The sequence below is a fragment of the Bidens hawaiensis genome, unplaced genomic scaffold (genome assembly GCF_021521415.1).
Source record: "Bidens hawaiensis isolate Kalapana, Puna unplaced genomic scaffold, B.hawaiensis_p1.1 tig00009361_1, whole genome shotgun sequence".
Taxonomy (NCBI): domain Eukaryota; kingdom Viridiplantae; phylum Streptophyta; class Magnoliopsida; order Asterales; family Asteraceae; genus Bidens; species Bidens hawaiensis.
This window is the reverse complement of record NW_027491690.1, coordinates 268,717-291,808: the sequence shown is the minus strand read 5'-3', so window position 1 is coordinate 291,808 and position 23,092 is coordinate 268,717. Positions and strand designations below refer to the sequence as shown.

General features: G+C 34.7%; 3 protein-coding genes across 3 annotated transcripts; 2 read left to right on the top strand and 1 right to left on the bottom strand.

Annotated features, from left to right (window-relative positions):
• Positions 1-993: 993 nt before the first annotated feature.
• Positions 994-6,313, top strand: LOC143532144 (uncharacterized). Its single transcript, XM_077027275.1, has 9 exons — positions 994-1,544; positions 2,353-2,559; positions 2,642-2,884; positions 3,432-3,498; positions 3,595-3,774; positions 3,879-3,970; positions 4,755-4,943; positions 5,022-5,158; positions 5,860-6,313. The coding sequence occupies exons 1-9, from the start codon at positions 1,050-1,052 to the stop codon at positions 6,035-6,037; spliced, it is 1,788 nt and encodes a 595-aa protein (XP_076883390.1). The 5' UTR covers positions 994-1,049; the 3' UTR covers positions 6,038-6,313.
• Positions 6,314-8,896: 2,583 nt separating this feature from the next.
• LOC143532143 (pentatricopeptide repeat-containing protein At2g22070-like) lies at positions 8,897-12,095 on the top strand. Its single transcript, XM_077027274.1, has 3 exons — positions 8,897-9,652; positions 10,567-10,989; positions 11,426-12,095. The coding sequence occupies exons 1-3, from the start codon at positions 8,974-8,976 to the stop codon at positions 11,932-11,934; spliced, it is 1,611 nt and encodes a 536-aa protein (XP_076883389.1). The 5' UTR covers positions 8,897-8,973; the 3' UTR covers positions 11,935-12,095.
• An 883-nt stretch (positions 12,096-12,978) lies between these two features.
• On the bottom strand, positions 12,979-21,198 carry LOC143532142 (asparagine synthetase [glutamine-hydrolyzing] 2-like). The gene is made up of 13 exons (XM_077027273.1): positions 20,995-21,198; positions 19,712-19,850; positions 19,204-19,299; positions 18,973-19,114; positions 17,461-17,556; positions 17,245-17,339; positions 16,803-16,964; positions 16,007-16,087; positions 15,709-15,930; positions 14,634-14,768; positions 13,783-13,950; positions 13,593-13,700; positions 12,979-13,296 (listed from the first exon to the last, which is right to left on the bottom strand). Exons 1-13 carry the CDS (start codon positions 21,072-21,074, stop codon positions 13,144-13,146), a joined length of 1,677 nt encoding a protein of 558 aa, XP_076883388.1. The 5' UTR covers positions 21,075-21,198; the 3' UTR covers positions 12,979-13,143.
• Between the last annotated feature and the right edge of the window lie 1,894 nt (positions 21,199-23,092).

The following is a 23,092-nucleotide window of genomic DNA, read 5'->3' as shown; positions in this document are numbered from 1 at the left end:
ACTCACCACACAATCTAGCGGTTTTATTATTCCGATCGTAACTAAGAACCGCCGATGCTTAATTACATCAGTCTTATGAAAGTAAGATGGGTCCCATAAACTAAGAACACCGCCCGACCTCCCAACCGAGTCAAAATCGCAAACCGATCTACCCCAGAATCTGTTCGCCATATACGGAGATAAGTTTGCCGCTTTCGTTTCCTGAATGGCCACAAAATGTACACCATTACAAGTCTTTAATCCACGAATCCAATCAGCCTTTCTGGATTCGCTAACTCCCCTAATATTAATCGACAAAAAATTCATGATGAACCATTAAAACCACCCTCACCAATACTGACTGATCTGACCTGGTCACCATGTTCTGATAATCCAACCCCGATGTCAATCCCAACTTTGATTGTCTCATTAACCTCACTCTCCAAGCTATTATTCCCAACCAACTCTCCCCTAGCCATATTAACAGTTACCCTTTGAGAGTCAACCGTATTTCTTTCACCCACAAAATCGACTCACCTAGCCCTGACGTCATCACCCCTCCAGATTAGGAAAAGAAATCTTACCTGGGCCACCCCCTTCTTTCTTCTTTGCAATGTAGGCATCGGACATTGAACCACGATGTCTAAATGCTCCCCACAGATCCCTCTGAGACACCCCATCAGGAATATTTGAGACGAAGAAAGAAGTTTCTCTACTTTGAACTCTTCGTTGACCCCCGCCGGAGCTTCTTTGTCTGGGTGGAGCCATCCCTTGCAGTCTCTCTCTCTCTCTCTCTTTTTTTTTTCAACTAAAGTTGTAATGATTAGATGTTTAATATTATTATTATTATTATTATTATTATTATTATTATTTTATTAATCGGAATAAAAATAAAAATAAAAAAAGGAATAAAATAAGAGAATCGGCAGAGCTCGTAGCTGTCATAAACAAACACGGAAAAAGTCCACCCTCTAACCCCAAACCCACCACCACCAATGTCTTACGGTGGCACCTGCTGCCTCAACTAATAATAATAATAATATTATTCCCCCTCCGGTCAGGTCAAACCAATGGCAGACCCCGAGGTCCCCAAAAAGTTCCGAGCCCTAGTCGAGTCGGCCGAGCGTAAGTTCGCCAAGGTCCGTGACACACCACCCTACACCCGCACTCCCAACCACTACTTCCCCAAGGTCTTCAAAGCCTACACCAAGCTATGGGACTTCCAGCAACGAAACCGGTCCAGGCTCGTCGAATCCGGTCTGCAGCGGTGGGAAATCGGCGAGATCGCATCGAGGATTGGCCAGCTGTACTTCACGCAGTACATGAGGACCAGTGAGGCCAGGTTTTTGCTGGAGTCGTATATATTCTATGAGGCGATTTTGAATAGAGGATATTTTGAAGGGTTTGGGTATAAGGAGGTCAAGGATAGAGGGCTTAGGTTTAAGGAGTTGAGGTTTTATGCTAGGTTTTTGCTTGTGGCGTTGATTTTGAACCGATGGGAGATGGTCAACCTGCTGCTCGACCGCTTTCGACGGATGCTTGATGATAGTAAAGCGAAGTTTCCGGTATGTGTACAGAAGAAACTGGAACCCTAGCTGTTTTGGTTATTGGAGATTTTAGGCTAATTTAATTTGAGTGTTTCGTTTTAGGGTAATTTGGTTAGGTTTTATTTATAGTAATGGAGTGGTTATTATTGTTTTGTAGGACTAATTGTAGGAAATTTTGGAGCTAGTTGTTTGATGGATTTAACTCTCATGAAGTTGGTTTACTAGTTTGTTCGAAGAAGTTTTAGCTAGAATCATGCTGTTTTTATTTGTTCTGATCGAAAATGATGTTCAAAATACGAGACTGAAGTATTGTGAGGATTAACATGCTATTTTAGTTGGAAGAACCTTTAGTTGATTCTAGAATGATGGTATCAATAAGTTAGAATCATATTGTTCTCATTCAAGATCATGTTGAAAATGTGAAATTTAAGCATTTTGTGAGCATTAATGTGCTATTTAATTTGCAAGGACTTTTAGTTAATGCTGGAATTATGATATCAGTAAGTTAGATTTATGTTATTTTTATATGTTCTGATTCAAAATTAAAAGTATTAAAATGGTATTTTTAGTTGGAAGAACACGACTCCCTAGTTTAGTTATAGCTAATTTGTTAAAGATTGACGTATTCATGTGGTTATCCTACTGCTTGACTCTTTCAAACAATCAAATTATGCAAGATTTCTGTTAAAGATTTTAAGGTAGCGTAATTGGATATGCAGCTGATGCATTGTATGGACCCATATCAATATCATACATTACGTATGAACACAGAAAGTTATGAATTTATGAGCCATGTTTACAGTTTTGAAAACCATACTGTTTACAGGACACCACATTCAAGGAATGGAAAATGGTGATGCAAGAAATGATGCGGTTTATGAAAGTCGATTCACCATTTTCAAACACTAGACCGCTACGATACTGTGCAATGTTCGATTCACACCCAAATTCACTTCCATATGTGGCACGTTTCCATGCTAAAAAGGTTCTAAAGTTGGGAGATGCATTGTTAATGAGCTATCACCGAAACGAGGTAAACTTGTTACATAACTGCTTGGTTATTTACATTTTACCCCTCCGTTAATCTCTTTAACCTTGGGATATTATCATTGCAGGTTAAGTTTGCAGAACTTACAATAGATACATTCAGGATGTTGCAGTGTTTGGAATGGGAGTCGAGTGGATCTTTTTATCAGAAGCAACTTGCTGAAGCTCATGATAATGGTACTTCAAATGATCAGTCTGCTACTTCAGGGTTAATTGATATAAATTTAGTGGCGGATATGACCGACCCGTCTTTACCTCCAAATCCCAAGAAGGCTGTTCTTTATCGTCCATCTGCAACGCATTTACTAGCTGTGAGTTGAAATATTTAAACTTTTAGTGTTGCGGTTATATATTATAGGTGACAATCATGACCTGTTTTTAGAGAATAGGTTGATTTGGATCTTCTCAAATCAGTCAATGGGTCCAATTGGGTTTGCTTAAATTAGTCAATGGGTAAGTGTTATAAAACTTGTTAACTTAAAACGGATCCAAATGGGTTAGTCAATGGCTAAGTCTTTGACTCTACCACCAACTTAACGTCCGCGACACCATTCAAACCCGTTTCAACCCGACTCCATTTTGGCAGAACCCTTTTAGAGACGAACCAAATTAATGTTTTTTTTAATAAAAAAAATTGACTAGTTTTGACCCGAACTCATTTTGCTCAGAACCCATATTGACCCAAAAACCATTCAGACCCAAACCCGTTTTGGCACAAACCAAATTGATGTTTCCCCCCTTAAAATTGACATGTTTTGACCTGAATTTTTTTTTTTTTTTGCTCAGAACCCATATTGATCCAAAGCCGTTCCTACCTGAACCATTCAAGTTAATCCTTTATTTTGTGGGAATCTGCAGGTATTGGCTGCAATTTGTGATGAGCTTCCTCCAGATAATGTTATGCTTATATATATAGCAGCATCAGGTTACTTTTTAGGTCCAATTATCCACCATGAAATCGATTTGTGAATTTGTGGTTGTTATTAATATTAAGCCGCATATTATTATGTGCCCTTTGCAGGGGATTCTGGTCAAACTAGTGTCCCACATAAGCACGTTTCAGGAAGTGTGAGAACATCTACGAAACTAGACACGGTCTATGAACGGAGTAAGTTTGTGCCTGAAAATAATATTAATGGAAAGGGAGGTTCCAGTCATCCTGTTGAAAGTTGTGTGTGGTTAGGGCCCACCAGAAGTGGAGGTAGGAAGTGTGAAGTGTGAAGTGTGAAACTTTATTTTTTTTAACATGGTTGACTAAATATGATGAAAGATTTGACTCGCTTTGACTAAGGTTGACTGTTACAGGGTCTAACAACCTTTTTCCTGGTGATCTAATCCCATTTACTAGAAGACCTGCTTTTTTCATTATTGATAGCGATAATAGCCATTCATTCAAGGCAGGTTTGTCTAAACTTGTACTTTTTTGTTATCCATTTGCAAACGGTTTATAGATACTTTTTTAGTGTGTTAAAGAAAACAATATATTTTGAGTTTCTTGATATTGTCATCAATTTTGCACAATTAAACCTATATATAGAGAATGAACATCTTTCTTTATTTTCAATATTGAAGAGTTTTAGAGTATATCACTTGCTTCTATATAGAGAAAATTTTGAGTATACATAGGTGTGGGATCCGGTCAAATAGATCATAACGTGAGAAACGTAAAAATAAGTAGAGTAATTATGATTGAACTGATGTAGCATAATAATAATTACTTTAGTTATTTGTACGCCTCTCAATATATACACTTATGTGTGTTAGATTATATAATATATATTGGATTATGCATAGCCCACTTAGCCTTACTGTTTAGTTAAGAGATGGTTCTCCCTTCTGTATATCACAACCCTGTGATTTAACTAAATGCAAAGAAAGGCTCCAGGTACCACCAAAATCCAAAAGAAGCCTAATTTAAGTGTACATTAAGTCTATGCGTGAGGTACAAGTAGTTTATGCGGAAGCTTACTAAACAACTTAATCAGCTTATCTTACAAGCTTATAAAGCATTTTTTAAAGCCCCTGTCTCATATAAATAAAAAGTTATTTTAGGGTTTTGTTTTTGAGTGCCCTTTCTCTATATGCACATGCCCCATCTTGTGTAAAAAATACCCAAGATATATACAATATAGTTCCTTGTGTTATAGCTGCTTATGTGTTTTCTTTTAATACACGTTGCAGGTTTTACATGGTGCAGAAAGAGGTGAACCAGCAGCCCTGCTTCTTTCACCTCTAAAACCAACATTCAAAAGTCAAACAAGTGGCGATATTAATATAACACAAAACGGAAGTCAGTTCACATTGTTTTTAACCGCTCCATTACGTGCGTGCTGGCAAATGTTTGGTCTCACATATTCTGAAAACGAAGTGGTACATTTATTAAATGACATCTATTCATGAAGTAATATTCTGTACACATGGTTTCTCATATATGTTTGATGTTTTAAGGATGTTATGGAAGATGCTGAGAGCATTGTTTCGGCTGCATTTGCAGAGTGGGAAGTAATGCTTTGTACTTCAACCACCCTAGATCTAGTGTGGGCCCAAGTTCTCTCTGAACCTTTGTTGAGACGGATAATTCTAAGGTAAGTAGTCTTGTCTTCCACGTAATATGTTAACTAGTTGACGAGTCATGATAAGCGAGCTGAATAATTTAGGAGTGTGTATAAAACCGAAAAACAGAAAAAACGTACCCCAAATAACCTGACCTGAATAAAAGCCGACGGTTTGATTTTATGTTTTTGTAAAAACTGAACACTCGGTTCGGTTTAGGTTTTGCATGTAACAAAAACAGACTGTTTGGTTTTGTGTTTTTGTAAAAACCAAACCAAAATAATCGAACACAAACAAAAACCCTTTTGTTTTGTGTTTTTGTAAAAATCGAGTATTTGGTTTTGCATGTAACGAAAACAAAAAAAATCCAACTGAACCGAGTTTATGGTTTTTTATTTTGAGTTTTAAATTGTTTATAAGAATTTAATAAATAGTTTACCCGAATGTATAATAATCAATTAATTATATATTAAATAACATAAAGATTTAGGCCCTACTGCATTATTTTGTGCCTTTTTCTGTTAAAAAAATTCAAGCCCAAATGGCGAAACCGAAAAAACCGAGCCAAACCAAAATCGTAAAAATTAAAACGAATGGTTTTTTAAAACTCAAAAGCCGAATTTTCAGTATAAGTTATAGACATGCACACCCTTTTTTAAAATGGCATGTTTTTACTATTTACACATTCTATGTTGACCCGTTTCACATCCTTACTTTTATTGTTGTTTTCCAGATTCATATTATGTCGGTCTTTGCTCACGTTATTCGGGCGCGAGGAAGACAATGATGACTATTTGCCCATATGCCTACCGCAGCTTCCAGAATCTGTGTCGGCTGGCGCGGAAATTGTCCAATCAGCTGTGATGAAACTTGCAGAGCACCTAAAAGTTTCGGATTGTTTTCGGTTATAGACATAATAATAAAAGTTAGGGGCAAATATGTAAATTCATTGAGTGAGGGGTGATTGGAGAATGATGGATGCTGCTGTGCATATAGTTGTGGTGTAAAGGTTTGGTGATGTTAAGGTACAAGTACACACAAAGAGTCTTACTGGTATTATTATTTGAGATTGTATTTTATAGCTTATGTTTTGTAAAAGGGATGTAGGTTGGTAGGTAGGAAGGGTGATTATTAATTTGTTGTTATTGGACCCCATAAAGAAGATATTCTTTACATGTTGGTTGGATGGATGATTTTATTTTCTTTCTTTTGATTTGTTCATTTTTTCTAGGTACTTTTATATGTTGGAAAAACAGCTTCTTAATGTGTGACTTTGATTTTACTGTGTTTTTTTAATCAAACTAGATATACAATTTAGTGGCTTAATGAAGGAAGACTGGATGATCTCCAGTTCGATCATGTAGGCGTTCGGGTTTTATCATCAGTGGGCATTCGGGCGGGTGGGTTTCTATGGAACTAGAGATAACTTGGAGGCGGTTAACGGCTCCTTATGGCTGGGTTAGGCCAACTGGTGGTGGTATTTTGTCATTGGATTACTCTACATGAACATTATGTTGGTTGTTCAGAAAAATCAAATCTCTTCAGAAAAAAGGACATGCAACTCGTTTCTTCGTTTCTTTTTTACTGAGTAGTGTTGAAAGCTTATCTTTTATGGAAAAACAGATGCAATTTCTGTAGAAACATAAAAGTGTTTGACCATAAAAAGAAATTAGTAGGTTTAAAAAAAAAGATTCAATACTTACGAGAATTGAATGAGTAGCTTTGATTTTTTTACCAGTCAAATAATCAGGTATTGAATTACATTAATGTTTTTTGATAATATATAAGACCCCGGAGACCATCATTTTCAAAATACTCTGCATAATACAACCCATTTCTACCATCACTTTTATCAATTTTAAAATCTTGTGAACTAATTAGAAGAAAAATAACTTTCCTGACGCATAGAAGACCTTGATTGTCGGTTGCATTTCCAGGAAAGTTTGTTCCATTTAAAATATGTAAAACGCGTGGCGTATTTATTTTTTGATGATTATAACATTCTCCTCCAACGAAATACCCATCAAAACAATTAAACTTTTCCTTATTTTTTATTCTTGAAAGACTCTTATCACTACCACAAAATTCATTCCCATAAACCTTTAAGCCACACAAAACTTCTACGACTTATAATGTTACTCTAACATCTCCAAAAGGCATATGGTTTGTGTGTTGGTTTCAGGCCACCATCACTCCACTCAGGCGGATATCAAACCATTATCAACCGTTCCATTACTACACATAATTAGACTTCTTTAGGTGACTCATGGTGGCCTAGTATTGATGTACGCTAGCGATAGTTCTATATAGTAATATTGCCTTCTCATATTGCTTTCGCTAAACAAATTTGTAATTTGGTATGTATTGCGAACTCTTACTAGATTACTTAACAAGTTTGTAATTTGGTGTTAAAAGTCCTTATGGTGTCGTCACAAGTACCTATTTGGTCAACAATGTTCTATTTGCTCATAGTTTGAAACAACACTTTAACCAGTTGAGTGTTTCATTAATTTATAGTTTGGCTATTCTGACTTTTTATAAAGGGTTAGTAGATGCTCTAAATTACACTTCTTAATATTTTGAGTCTTAAAATCTATAATTATTTTAACATACCAATGTAGTTTACAAATTAAATATTTTCAAATTACAAATAATTTCTACCTACAATTCTACAAATCAATATAGGAGAGGCTTTTGTATCTAATAGTATTTATTATACTTGATTGTGAAATCGAATCCTATACTCGGTGTCATATCTAGGTTCGCATAATCATAGGTGGTTAAAAATTACTAATGAGATTTGCATCACTAAACAAATTATCAAGTACAATAGTTATAAAACAGTTTTTTGTTTCTACTAATTTTAAACTATTATTACTTACTATATTTTCTATTATTATAGAACATTGTAATGTGATATACTCAGTGGAAAATTGACAGATAAATTAAATTAATATACTAACGGAGAGAATTAAGTAAAGTAATTATATTTACAAGTAGTGTAATTATGTTATTACATCGTAGTGTAATTATACTATGTTGTAATTACACTACACTATAATTACCCTATGTTGTATATATATGTTTATTAGATTTTAATAATCCTTATTGATTGGTATTGGCCGATAATAATCCCTATTCATTTTATCGCCACTGTCGGTCCAAAAAAAGAAAGTTGGCCATCAATGGTATCTCGTTAAAAAGGACTTAATGGCGGACCATAAACTTTTTTAAATTTGGAACCACTAATGATGATAAAAGGAATATGAATTATTATCGGCCAATGTTAGTCTTATAAGGATTATTAAATCCAATAAACCTTGTATATATAATTACACTACTTGATTTTCACATATAACACGTTAATTTGATAGAGCTTTGCCTCTTAGCGAAAGGTGTTGTTTAGTTCATTCAGATTTAAATATGCTTCTGTGTCATCCAACAACAACATAAGTCTGAATTATTAAGATCTAATTTTAATTATTCATATGTTATTCTATATCAATTCAAACGCTCTAAAGTCTTAATGATTAAGATGATAACTAGAAAAAGGTTTATTTACTTTGTTATGATTTTTAATATAAATCACATATATATAATTTACTATAAAACGATTACAATAAAGTGGCAGACAAACGGAAAACAAGCAGCGCCGCAATCCTCTTTAAATAGCAAAACCAATCATGCTAAAAACGAATCTCTTGCACATAGAAGCTTTGGGACCAGAAAAAGACTCCACTGAAATATGCAGATATGCTTCTCTCCCGCCTTTCGCGGGCAATTCTTCACTCGCCACTTGTCCACACACAGACACACTCCAACTCTAGACTTCAATTCATTCCGAGACATGTACACTACCAATCTCAAAATCACCACTCTCTCTCGCCAAGGCAAACTCCACCTTGCCCACCAACTGTTCGACCAAATGCCCCAACGAGACACCGTCTCATGGAACTCACTCTTCACCGCCTACTGGAAACACGGCAACATTCACCATTCCAAACACCTATTCGACTCCATGCCCGTTAAAAACGTAGTCTCCTACAACTCCATGATCGCCGGTTTCGTCGAAAACGGGCTAATCCAAGAATCAAAAGCACTGTTTGAGTCAATGCCTGACAGAAATATATCATCTTGGAACGTTATGCTTGCTGGGTTTGTTAAGTTTGGAATGTTTGAGGACGCGGTGAAGTTGTTCGATGAAATGCCGAAGAGAAATGTGATATCGTATACCGCGATGATTGACGGGTATGCGAAGATGGGAGAGGTTGAGAAAGCTAGGGAGTTGTTTGAGAGTATGCCGGGGCGGAATGAGGTTTCGTGGACGGTGATGATTAGTGCGTATGTGGAGAGTGATCGGTTTGGTGAGGCGAGGGAATTGTTTGGGCGGATGCCGTGTAAGAATGTGGTGGCCGTGACTGCGATGATTACGGGTTGTTGTAAGGAGGGGAATGTGGATGAGGCGAGGGTGTTGTTTGAGCAGATTCGATACAAAGATGATGTTTCGTATAATGCGATGATAACGGGTGTGTTATGTTTCCTCACCACTTTATGTTCATGGTAGTTTATTACTTTACTATAACTATTATTAGCACTTTTTAAGCTTTTGTATGTTTTATAGTTTAGAGTTATCTAGATTACTATACTTACTCTATAGTCTGCACTCTGCTCATATAAAGAAAAAACAAAGTGGTTTTTGGAGTAAGGGGTTTTAGTTAGGGGTGTGCATAGGTCGGCTTTGAGCTGAAAACCAAACGAAAAACCGAAAATTCAGTTTTTTTTTGTGTTTTTGAAAACTGTTTAGTTTTGGTTTTCACAACATGTTCGGTTTAGTTTGGTTTTGAGTTTTGCCATTTGGGGTTGAAATTTTCGGGTCAACAAAAGATGACCCAGAATAATGAATTTGGGCATAAATTTGTTGTTAATTAATGATTGGTTAATTATTACACATTTGGTTCTAAAACTTTTGAGCCGGCAAAAACTGACCCAAAATAATGAATATGGGTCAGAAGCTTTGGGCCTAAATTTTTTTAATTAATTAGTTAGTTATTACGCATTTGGTCCTAAAATTCTTGGGCCAACAAAAACCGACCCAAAATAATTAATTAAGGTGTAAAACTTTGGGCTAATTCTTTTGTTAATTAATAATTAATTAATTATTACACATTTGATTCTAAAATTTGAGTTACACCATTTATTAGTTTACTTAAAATTTAAAAAATAAAAATTATAATTCATAAATTCATTATTGTTCTGTTCAGTTATTAAAGTCAGTTCGGTTTTAAGGTACAGTTCAGTTTTCAGTACATGCAAAACCGACACCGAACCGGAGGTTTGATTATTGATAAAATCATAAAATAAAACTGTCGATTTTGGTTTGGATTCGGTTACGTGTTGGTTATTTCAGTTAGTGACTGCATTAGTTTGTTTTTTCTTTCAGGCTGTGCTCAAAATGGAAGAGGCGAAGAAGCACTAAAACTACTAGTAGACATGATACGTAGTCGGTTAAAACCAGACCGATACACACTCGTTTCCATTCTTACTGCATGTTCTGGTCTTGCTTCATTAACTGAAGGCCAACAAACACATGCACTTGCATTCAAATATCATCTTGACACACATGTTTCTGTATGCAATGCTTTGATCACTATGTACAGCAAGTGCGGGTGTTTAATGGAGTTTGAGTCAGTTTTCGAACATATTTGTAATCCAGATGTCGTTTCTTGGAACACAATCATTGCTGCTCTTGCTCAACACGGATTGTATGAGAAAGCTGTTTATTTTTTTAAGAAGATGGAGGTGGATGGAATTGAACCGGATGGGATAACGTTTCTTAGCATGTTGTCGGCTTGTGGTCATGCAGGTATAGCTAGCATTATATGCCTGTAACGAACCTGAACGAGGCATGTTCGTGTTCGTTCGTTCATTCATTTAGATTAAAACGAACAAATGGTTGGACATGAATAATTAAAAGAATGGGGTTTTTGTTTGTTCGTGTTCGTTCATTAATCAAATGAACTTGTTCATGCCCGTTTATGTTTATTTGTTAATAGTATAAACAATCATAAACAAATGGACATGACTGAGAGAACATCAATTTAAAATTAAACATGAACATCAATCTGTTGAGCCTAAAATAAATATAAAAAACTAGGCAAAATTGTGATAGGTGATATTTTATTTCAAGTCAGCTTGATCTGACCCTGTTGACCTCTACCAATTTTGACCCATTATCCAACATACCCGACCCAACCATCTTGCCACCTTTTTTTTGACAGTTGATTTTATAATTTATACAGGTATGGTAAAGGAGAGTTTATATTGGTTTGACTCAATGAAAGATACTTACAAGGTGGAACCAAGGTGTGAACACTACGCTTGTTTGATTGACATTTTGGGTCGATCAGGTCAAGTTGAGACCGCTTATACAATGATTAAAAAGATGCCATTTGAACCCGACTTGGGAATATGGGGTGCGGTTCTAGCAGGGTGTCGGTTTAGTTTAAATATTGAGTTAGCTGAATTAGCTGCAACTGAAATTATGAGGTTGGATCCTAAAAACTCGGGGGCTTATGTTATGTTGTCTAATATTTATGCTGCGGGTGGTTTGTGGAAGAAAGTGAGTCGAGTTAGACATTTGATGAAGGAAAATGAAGTTAAGAAGCAAACTGCGTTTAGTTGGATGGAGATCGATAGCACGGTGCATTATTTTGTTGGAGGAGATGCATCACATTTAGCAATTGATGAGATTCATCATATTATTGTTCAACTTTACTCACAAATGAAACACATGGATAAGGAATGTTAGTTTAGCAACACATTACACATCTATACTAATGATTTTTGGTTTCCAATTAAAATGCTCTTGCATCACTCCACCTCTCGCTCGTTTTGATTAACAGGTGTAATCTGTATGCCTGTCTTCTCAGATTCCAAAACACTCGGTTCCATCGACTGCATTGATCCCAATACGGACTCATGATCATCCACAGCTGAATTTGAACAGCGTATTATATTTAGGCCCGAGCTATCTTCAATATTGGGCACGACATCCTTTGTAGAAGCAGAACTTTTAATAAAGCCAGTGTGAACATCCATAAGAGCATCAGAAGTTACATCAGATCCGTTTTCCATTGCATTTCGGGCGAGAGACGTATTCACTACTTTGAGCCATAACCGAGGATTCATTATCAACAGCCCCGAATGGATCATTTTGTTTTCTTGGTTCCATAAGAGCACCAGTGCCATTCCCAATCCAAGATACATTTATACCGGGGCAGAGTGGATAGCTTCGTTCTCTCAGCAGTCAAGTGCTCATCAACAACACAGTTGATTAAATACTTAATTTTGTAAATCTGTAGTGAAACTTTGTTTCATAATTCACAATGTCTGCACCTAAAGGATGTTTTCCTAATCATTTGAATGTTCCAATTCTATTTAATATCTTTCTAATATGAAATGCAAATAAGCATATCTACTTCAATATCCACAACTAGTTTTTAATATGAAAATGCTAATCATAAGCCCTGAACAGAAAGTTGATTGTTTTGTGTTTTGTGTCGTGTTTCGGTCCAAGTCAGAAGTTGCCACCCACAACGATAACTCTGGTGATTCAAGCATGGATCTTTTACAAATATCTGGATGCATACAAAATGTAGGATCCAACAATTATAACTTTTGAAGTCGTCGCCAATATTTTAACAAAGTAAGGTCACCAAGTTTGACCATTTCTAGCTTTGTGTTCAACTCTGGTCGGCAACTCAAAGTTGAGAATTATGCGACCTAAATTAGTGTAAAACGACGATGAAAAACATCAATACGATTGTTCTAAACTTCCTACTTTATTAATAACTAACGTCATTTCGAAATAAAAATAAGGGAGGTTTTGGGGTTTGAAAGATTGGAATCATTTCCAATCTTTCATACCTTTTATTACATTCCTTTGTTCTTATTCCCATCACCAAACTAATTAACAAAAAAACAACTAAACTGAAGTGTCCGCCATCATTAACCCGATTCACTTGGTGTCTTTGTAGGCGGCTTCATGAACCCCAAGAGCTGCTCGGCCAGACGGGTCAAGGTTTTTGGACCACGATGCATCCCACTCTACTGCTTTAGCCGTGCTGCATGCCACACTTGGACCCCCGGGAACCGTTAATCTTGCAGCATTCTGCGTCAACATAAAAACTATATGTCATGTACAAGGACACTAAGTTTATGAATAAATAATGTAAAAAATCCACTATATTATAACTTATAAGACAACATTTCACCGATAATAATTTTAGCACTTTATAAAGGAGTCAAAGTTAGGTATCTATGATATATGAAATTGTTCATGGAATAATAATGATACTCGTGGTTTTCATTGTTAGGAGAAAGTGCATGCGACTTTATTTGAACAGTATTAAAAATTTGTTATTATTTTATAACGTTCTCTATAAAAATAACAATAATTGAAGGTACCTTAGGGAAGAACTTCTCAAAGATGGTGCGATAGTAGTACGCTTCCTTTGTCACCGGGGTGTTTTCGGGATAAACAAAGTTTGCATTTGCTAACATCGAATCAGTAACCTGAAAACATCATTCAATCTGTCAATAACAATATTGGATTTTATGCACAAAGTATATTAAATTTTGAAGACGAACAACCGACCTGTTTGTTTGCATGATCTTTCAACCCATCAATCCAACTGTATCCTACTCCATCACTAAACTGTTCCTTTTGCCTGTATAATATATGCTTTGGAAGATATGGCTTCTCGTCATCGTCAAACGCATTGCGCAACACCCATTTTTCAATTCTCCCAATGTCGCGTTGAATCTATTATAAAAAAATTACAATAATTTATTATGCTCGTAAATAAACGAACCAAATGTTTATGTTTGGTTTAGTTTTATGTTCTTAGAAATCAGTTTTTCAGTTTTGTTTCGGTTTTGCTATCAACAAAAAACCAAAATGCTGAACTGAACCAAACCGATTGGAACCAAACCAAGCCGAAAAAACCGACAGTTTGGTTTTATGTTTTTAGGAAACCGATTTTTTTGGTTCGGTTTTGATTTTGGTATCAACCAAAAACCGAAAAGGCAAACCAAGCCAATTGGAACCAAACCGTACTCAAAAAAATAGACAGTTTTGCTTTATGTTTTTAGAAACTGAACCAAACTGAAAATACTGATATAAAGTAGATTAGAAGAAATAAATAAATGGGCATGGCCTTTAGGCCCAATTGTGCAATATCAATTAATAATAAATTAACAAAAAAATTAGGTCCAAAATTTCAAACTCCATTTCATTGTTTTGGGCCGTTTTATTGGCCTAAATTTTCAAGCCAAATAGTAAAACCGAAAACGAACCGAACATATTGTGAAAACCGGTTTTCGGTTCAACTTGAGGCCAAAAAAGTACCAGTAGCTTTTGCTATGAGTGGGATTTTACTGAATGCGTTTGTTTACATAAATAAAGTGATAATTATATTATAAACACATCGTAAATTAACGTCTTACCATCTTCCACTTTGGGTCAATGCTCATTGCAACATCAATGAACTCCTTATCTAGAAAAGGTACACGCGCCTCAAGACCCCATGCTGACGTGGACTTATTTGCCCTCAAGCAATCATACAGATGAAGAGCCTTGATCTACATGAACAAATCAACCATTCACAATCATTAAAAACTATGATAGTCCCAACTAGGGCAGTCAACGAGCTGAGCTGAGCCAGGGTGAGCTTAGGCTCGGCTAGTTTATCTTAACAACCTGAAACATCGAGTTAAAGATTGGATCGTCAAAAGCTCGAGCCGGCTTGTTTATTTTTAACATTTTTTTAAATATGCATAACACATATAAAACTAGAATTAATATTTGTAACACACATAATTCATAATTAAGAATCTATATAATTCATGATATATTTATTAAAAGTTGGGTTATAATTTTAGAATATAACTTATATATATCAAAATTTTGGCTTTAACTTTAAACAAGCCAAACGAGAACTTTTAACAACTATTTTTTTTCCATTAAAAAATATGATGCCCCAACTACGGTTGTAAACGAGCCGAGCTAATGTGGGCTCGCCCGGCTCGTTTAACTTGACAAGCTAAAATGTTGAGCCTAAGCTCGGTGCGTCAAAGTTCGACTCTGCCTTTTTTTTTAACTTTGTTTAACTAAAAACAATATTTGTCACATACAAAAATTTAGAATTCATAAACTCCATAATTTATAATTTATATATAATAAAATTTGTCTTTTATTTTTAAAGAAGCCAAACGAGAATTTTCATTATTAAGAGAACTTCCAATACTTTTTTATTTTTTTCAATAAAAAATTTCATATGCCTTTAAGTTACAAATATATACAATACACACACGCGCATATAAATTGGGCTTTAGTTTAAACAAGCCAACAAGCGAGCCACAAGCCAAGCCGACCTTGGTTAGGGCTCAGGTTCGTCTCGGCTTGTATACAGACCGAGCAGATTTCGAGCGAGGTGCAAGCTTTTTTTAACAGGTCTAATTCCCAACATTTACCAAAGTAAAAGCAAGAATCACTATTAAAAAAATAAAAAAATTGTCAAACCTTTCTACATGTTTCTTCATGAAACTCCTCCTTGTTAGGAGCCTTGTGAAAATACAAATAACCACCAAATATTTCATCCGATCCTTCACCCGAAAGAACCATTTTGACTCCCAACGACTTGATTTTACGCGACATAAGAAACATCGGTGTGCTAGCTCTAATAGTAGTTACATCATACGTTTCAATATGGTAAATCACCTCTTCAATTGCATCGATTCCTTCCTAATATATATACATCACGAACATATGCGCATATTTTAGATTTTGTTTATCTAACATTAAGTTAAAAAAAATTTACCTGAACAGTAAAGTAAAACTCATGGTGTCGAGTCTTAAGATAATCAGCAACCTCTCTCGCAGCAACCAAATCAGGAGATCCCTGAAAAAAGAAACAGATTTACTTACAACGTGTTTGCTACCAGTAAGGGTGTAAATGAGCCCAAACTGTTGATGAGCCACTAGAGATTAGCTCCCTAAAAGCTCAAGCGGGCCGAGATTAAAGGAGCTCCACCAAAGCTCCTAAAACAAGCTTAATCAATGAGCTCAAGCCCGCGCTTCACTTATCAAGCTTGAACTGGCTCACAAACTTATTATAGAATTTTATTAAATATAATATAAAATTATGATAAAAAAATAAATAATATATATTGTCATGTATAAAAATTATAATTATAAAATAAAAAAGATGTATAAAAACTAATTAATAAATAACAATGAGCCAAGCCTGAAGCTCAAATTTATAAAAAACCTTTGAAGCTCCTTAGCCTAGACGAGTCATTATTTATATAAAATTTATTAAAGTATTAAATATACACTTATATAATAATTGTTAATATATATAACATTATGATAAAGATAACTAAATAATATGTATTATGTTATATGCTATGTAAAAAACAATTAAAAATGTATATAAATTAATTAGATAATAAATGAATCAAGCTCGTACTTTAGAAATAAAGCTTGAAACGACCCAAGCTCAAGCTCTTGTAAGTAAAATGAGCCTAGTCGTGCTTACAAGTTTTGAAATTTAAATTTTGTCTCTCTTTCGAAACAATAACTAACATATGTATGCATAATAAAACAATGCTGACCTTCAATCCGACGCAGAACGTATGCAGCTGTGATCCCCACTGACAATAAGCTTCCGAATCGATCAAATGGCGTGAAGCAACAGCAGCAACAAGAGACGAATCAAGGCCTCCAGAAAGAAGTACACCGAAGGGTACATCCGTCATTAGTCTTTTAACCACAGCCTGTAAATATATGAAATGGATTTAAATTAAGAAAAAATTGCACAAATGATCCATGTGGTTTGGTCATATTGCAAGTTTGGTCCCCAAATTTAAAAAAAAATGCAAACTTATGCTTGGTCCAAACACTTGTTAGTAACATTTATATTAATTAAAATGAACCTTATGCCTGGTCCAAAACTTACGCTTCGTCCAAACTTGCAATATGGTCAAACCACTTCCTCTAAAATAACTTTCAAATCATACAAAATAAAAATATTCACTTATATTTAATTACAATAACCTTCTCAAAGGCGTTGCGTAGAACAAGGGGATCGTATGGGGTTGAAGGAACGCGTTCTGAATACCATGTGGGGTTATACCACCGTCTCAGCCCACCTGTGACATAGATATTACAATATAGAAACTTGATTATTTTGATTGATAAAATTATATTATTTGTCACATTTTGGAACAATTATGTGATACTGTAGATAATAAATGACGATTAATAGGGTACCATTTTTGCTAGAATATATGTGGCCAGGAAGAAATGACATAAACTGTTCACAATCATCACTCAAAGCCTTCATTTCTGATGCAAACCACACAGAACCTGTCGATGAAAGTTATAAGTTTAAAACAAACCCATAAAAAAAGAACGAATAACTTCATAATATGAACAACAATATTGTTTTTATATCCGAAAAAATGGATATACATAGGGATAGGGATGTGAATCTCCGACACGGCATGACCCTAACATGAAATTCGCGGGTTTGGGTTTGGTGTAAAGCGTAAACAAGTTTGAGTCGGTATCAGGAAGAACCCGCAACCTGTTTAACTAAACGGGTCATGTTCGGATAAACTCATCATGTTCACAAATTGACCCGTTAACGCATTTATTTTTTATCTTTTCTTTTAAATGTGTTTTATGTAATAAATGAATTTGATTGGGTATCTTATGCCAAATATTAAGATTTTTTATAACTAAAATGTAATTGTTTTTATACAAATTTGTATATTTTGTTATAAAAATGTAAAGTTAGTAACTTAGTATTTATATGTGAAAAGTGAAAACCATAAGAAAAAATCTCCCAAATGTGTCATGTTCAGGTTCATGTGTGTGACTCAGGCTCATGTTGGATTGGACCATCAAACACGACCAACACCCCTACATAGGGGTGTAAACGAGCGAGCCCGCTTGTGAGCTACTCAAAATCAGCTTGCAAAAAGATCAAAACCAGCTCGACCTTAAATATAAGCTCATTTAGCTCAAGCCTGAGTTTCACATACTGATCCTGACTAGGCTTGGAAGCCTAAACAAACCTATTCTTCATATAATATAATAATGTTTATTTTGACTTTTGAATAATAAATAGGGTGAATTTCATATATATTTACAAACTTAACAAAGTAAAAAAACTGTTATTTTTAAATTGAGTCAATTGCAGAAGCAGTAAAAAAGGTCGTAAGAAATGAAACAAGAAAATACGAAAGAAAAAAAGAAGCAGTAATAAGACGATTTAAAAGGGGGTAGTAATAAGTTTTTAGAAATTTAAGGAAAAAATGGTCATATAGTCAATTATTTTTATGGAATATATATATATATGATATTTTGATTATTCTATAGGGATATATATGATAATTAGAATTTGGCTTGGATATGTATGATATTTTGTAAGTATTATAGGGAATATATATGATATTTTTGCAAGTTTGTAGAGCTATATATGAAATTATCCCCAATAAATATATAATTGCATAATGAATGCTGTTATAAACATTATTATGATAAAATTGCTATACATATATGCATATATACATATAATGCGTTATATATATATAAGATTGTAGTTATAATTTATCAATAAATAAAGGAATTATATTAAGTATGCAAATATAATAATTAACAAAGAATAAACGAGCCGAGCTGAAGCTTTAGACATAAAGCTCAAAATGAGCCAAGCCAAACCCAAGCTCACCTGAGCTCGGGCTCGACTCAGCCTGTTTCACTTGTAGATAAACGTACCATCGAGGCCCCAACCAATGTAAAGTGGAGTGATCCCAATCGCGTCCCTTGCTGCTATGTAACTTTTATCACGTTTGTCTAGAAGAACAAAAGAGAACATTCCATCCAACATATGCACAAAGTCTTCTCCATATTCTTCATACTAGTAAAAACATAAATACTTCAAATGTTATGTATATCCTTAAATTCTGTTATAATCTCAATTTTGACAAATCTACCCTTTCTACTTACAAGATGGGCAATCACTTCACAGTCGCTTCCGGTATTAAACGTATGAGACTTCAGTTTCTCCTTCAACGCTTTATGGTTATAAATCTCCCCATTCACCTAATAATTGTAAATAAAGAGTTACAAAAAATTGCACAAAATGATCCCTGTGGTTTGAGCAAAGTGCAAATTTTGTCCCTAAGTTTTAAAAAATGCAAACTTAGTCCAAATATTTGTGGACGGGTTGCACGATTAGTCCCCAACGTTAATCTCAGTTAGTTTTTAACACATAAGTGATGGCACATGAAATCACTTTTCCATGTAAAACTAACTAAGATTAAAACAGTGGGGACTAAACGTGAAACCCTCTCACAAACATTTGGACAAAGTTTGTTTTTTTAAATGAGGACCAAACTTAAAATATGATCAAACCACAGGAACCATTTGTCCAATTTTCTCTAATAATCATAAAAAGGTGACAGTAAATATAACAATTACACATTTTGATGAAAAGAATATTCATTCAACTTACTGTCACAATAATGGATTTGTCTTCATTATAAAGTGGTTGATCCCCTGAAGCAGGATCTACAATAGCTAAACGTTGATGAGCAAGATAACAGTCTTCCTCACTGTGGAGCCCACTCCAGTCAGGACCTCGGTGGCGTAACCTAACAGAGTACAAAAAACAGACTGTAAGATTATGAAAGACTGAACTGATTACCATTAAATAGGTGATTACAGATTACAATATATAGATTATAGAGATGTAAGCTGGGCCCGTGGAACAAAGTAACCCTGATGATAATATGCATTCCTATATCGACAGTTATGCACTTACCTAATGTGACTCGCATGTTCATAATTCCACTTCAAATTTTGGAACAATTATAATTTGAACAGACTAACTGATTTCTGGCAGTTAACTCTTAAAAGGAAGCCTAACTACCTGGGTTTTTAAAAAACGCGCGCCACACCAAGGCGGGTAGAGTCCACTCGCAAAGACGTGTGATATTTATATATATAATACTTTCTTATATTTTTGGTAGGTTTCTACTTTCTGGTATCGCATACCCAAAATTTAGACATTAAAACTGCTGTACATGATAACTACGAGCTAACTAGTTAAATAGATTGGTTAAATGTAGAGGCGTAAATGAGTCAAGCCAGAGCTCAAGCTCGGTTCATTTAACTAACAAGAGCTTGAGCTCGGCTGAGTAGTTTTTCTGACTTGAGCTCGGTTTGGCTTCGGCTCTTTAATTATTTCTTATTTAAATTATGTAAATTTATAGTAATTTTTCTATGTATTTTTATAAACTTATATGTAAAAATAGCATGTATTAAGCAAAAACTATATAAATAACAGGCTCGTTGTTACTCGCTAGCCAGCTCGAGCTCAATAAGTGAACCTCAAGCTTGGCCTCATTTATTAGCATTACTTTAAGGCTTAAGCTCGTTTAAGCTTGAATCAATTCAAGCTTTTATCAAGCCGATTTCTAGTAGCGGCTTAGCTCATTTACCGCCTACTTAATTGCACAAAGTAAGGCTGTGTCACCACTCACCACCACATGCAGCAACACCTCAGCTTCCATTTCATTATTTAAAAAAAAAAATACATTAATATCATCCAATTTTAGGCCAAACAGATGCATCAAATAAAACAGAATTCGTATGGTTTAAAATTCTAATAAACAGAAACAAAACGCTTGTTAATAGTAAATTATAACTAAATATGTGCAGAGCAGAAATAAGAAAACCTAAACAAGTATAATAATGAAAGGAAATGAGACATGCATAGCCGATTGAATGTAATACCGTCTGGAGAGTTGGATGATTCTGGCTCGTTTGGCTTGAGAGCAATCGACGCAACCGAATACAGCGAGTATTCCACACATGGCGGCTCACAATCGATGAAAATGAGCTGAGAATATTATATCTAGGTATTATTGGATGATGGATGGAATGCAGTGGAGGCGCTCAAAAATAATAAGATGTGAATGTGAATCTCCGTGTGTGTGTGTGTGTGTGTCAGCTTGGAGTGTTCAGTTGTAAATAAATAAATAAATATTGTTTTTATTATTTAAGGAAGGGATTACGGTTTGATCGCTGCTATAAAAACGCCCTAATTATTGTTATTACTGCTAGTATTTGGGGAAATTTTGGTGATTAATGGTATTATTAATAATTAATTTTGATAACAAATAATATCAACTCTGTAGTATAAGCTTTAAGATCTCGGTGGGGTGCGATGAACAGGTTATTTATAAAAGGTTTTAGTACATGGAATAAAATGATGACAGCATTCAGGCATCTTGATCTATAGTCGTTTGGATAAAGATTGTAGTAATGTCATTCTTTGCTAACTGATCACGAGTTATCTACACTATCAAAACGTATGTGTTAACTCAGTAGAGATCACTGTTACAAACATCATTGGTTCTATATTGTGTGATGCGCTCAGTTATGTTTTGTTGAAATATGTTGTTTGATGTTGCGCTCGTTATTTTAAAATTATTAAAATTCAATAACATAATTAAAATTTCAAAGCGTGCATTTTTCACGGCAACGCCACATTATGAAATTTATTTGGTGGCGTTCAACAAAAGTAGTTTATTACTTAAGTTGAATAAAAACAAAGAAGACTGACTGAAGCCGCTAATCATTAATTTTTCTAAACCATCCAGCTCAGTCAATAAACCTATATAAGAGTCGATTATGAGCCTTTGAACAACTGAACTCAATTTTGATTCTTTAAATCAACCAAAATTCTCTAATAGGAATCGAGAAACCACCTTACACACGTTAATCGGAATTTGGAAACCACCCAACACATCGTTAATCAGATTTGAAAGACCGATTATTCAATAAAACATGCCGTCTGCACCATAGCGCATCATGCAAATTTGATACAATCGCTACATATCACATGTCGCAATAAGCACTTATCACCGCAACATTGCTTCAACGCAATATGTTACTAACCAAAACCAATCTCAAAGCTAAAACTTTTTTGTGAGTAAAACACTCATTTTAGTTGAACTCTTTGTAAAGTCTTTATAATAAAAGTTAGTGTTAGAACCATAATATGTTACAAACTTCTAATTTCACTACAACTCAATAATTGCTTATATAATTAACTCTAAGACAGTGTTTGGTGTGAGATAATGAAAGAATAAACGATCGAGCCTATTCAAGTATACTATAAAATGAAGTTGCAATATACTATATTATGTTAAATTCGATTCAAATTTGTCTGAAGTTAAATAGAATTACATAAGATAAAAACTAAACACATTGCAATAACGACTTATTGTTAGGTTACTTTATTTTTCTTAAGATCGAAATAAAAAGTAAACTTACAACAAGCTGAGTCGTTAAGTTATTTGGATTTAAATACAAAATAAACAAAAGTTATCAAAAAACTTTATAATCAAAATAAAAAACTGTCTCCAACTTGTTTCTTTTAGCCTGGTGCTTCTGGTTCCCTCTACTGATTCTATCTCCGGCGACTCACCGCCGCCTCTTACCGCCGTGAAGAAGCCGAAGTCTCATTTTCCTGTATTGAATCCAGTATAAGCAGGTGCTCATCTTCTTCCAATCCGTATTATTTTCCACTGCTCTTAATCAGATTACGTACTTCATAAATTACATCTTTTGCTTGTTATCCAATCATCTTCAGATCATATGCAACACCGTGTGATGTATTAATTTGATTGTTGAGATGCAGTTAGGGTTCCGGTTGAAGTTAGGGTTTTGTATATACCTCGCAATCTTATCCAATTTGATTTAAATTGGCTTTAGTTTGAGTGCCATTATAAAGATAGGTTATTTTGATTTTGATGAAATTGAAGTATAAGCTGTAAAAGAACAGAATGTTCGGTGGGAAGTTCGTTTATGTTCGTTTGTTTAGTAA

Coding starts and splice junctions, on each gene's coding strand:
- LOC143532144 (XM_077027275.1), top strand. CDS start 1,050: ATGGCAGACCCCGAGGTCCCCAAAAAGTTCCGAGCCCTAGTCGAGTCG. Junction 4,944..5,021: donor CATATTCTGAAAACGAAGTG/GTACATTTATTA, acceptor TGATGTTTTAAG/GATGTTATGGAAGATGCTGA. Junction 5,159..5,859: donor TTGAGACGGATAATTCTAAG/GTAAGTAGTCTT, acceptor GTTGTTTTCCAG/ATTCATATTATGTCGGTCTT.
- LOC143532143 (XM_077027274.1), top strand. CDS start 8,974: ATGTACACTACCAATCTCAAAATCACCACTCTCTCTCGCCAAGGCAAA. Junction 9,653..10,566: donor GTATAATGCGATGATAACGG/GTGTGTTATGTT, acceptor TTTTTCTTTCAG/GCTGTGCTCAAAATGGAAGA. Junction 10,990..11,425: donor GTCGGCTTGTGGTCATGCAG/GTATAGCTAGCA, acceptor TAATTTATACAG/GTATGGTAAAGGAGAGTTTA.
- LOC143532142 (XM_077027273.1), bottom strand. CDS start 21,074: ATGTGTGGAATACTCGCTGTATTCGGTTGCGTCGATTGCTCTCAAGCC. Junction 19,115..19,203: donor GTGAAGTGATTGCCCATCTT/GTAAGTAGAAAG, acceptor TGTTTTTACTAG/TATGAAGAATATGGAGAAGA. Junction 17,340..17,460: donor CATATATTCTAGCAAAAATG/GTACCCTATTAA, acceptor TCTATGTCACAG/GTGGGCTGAGACGGTGGTAT.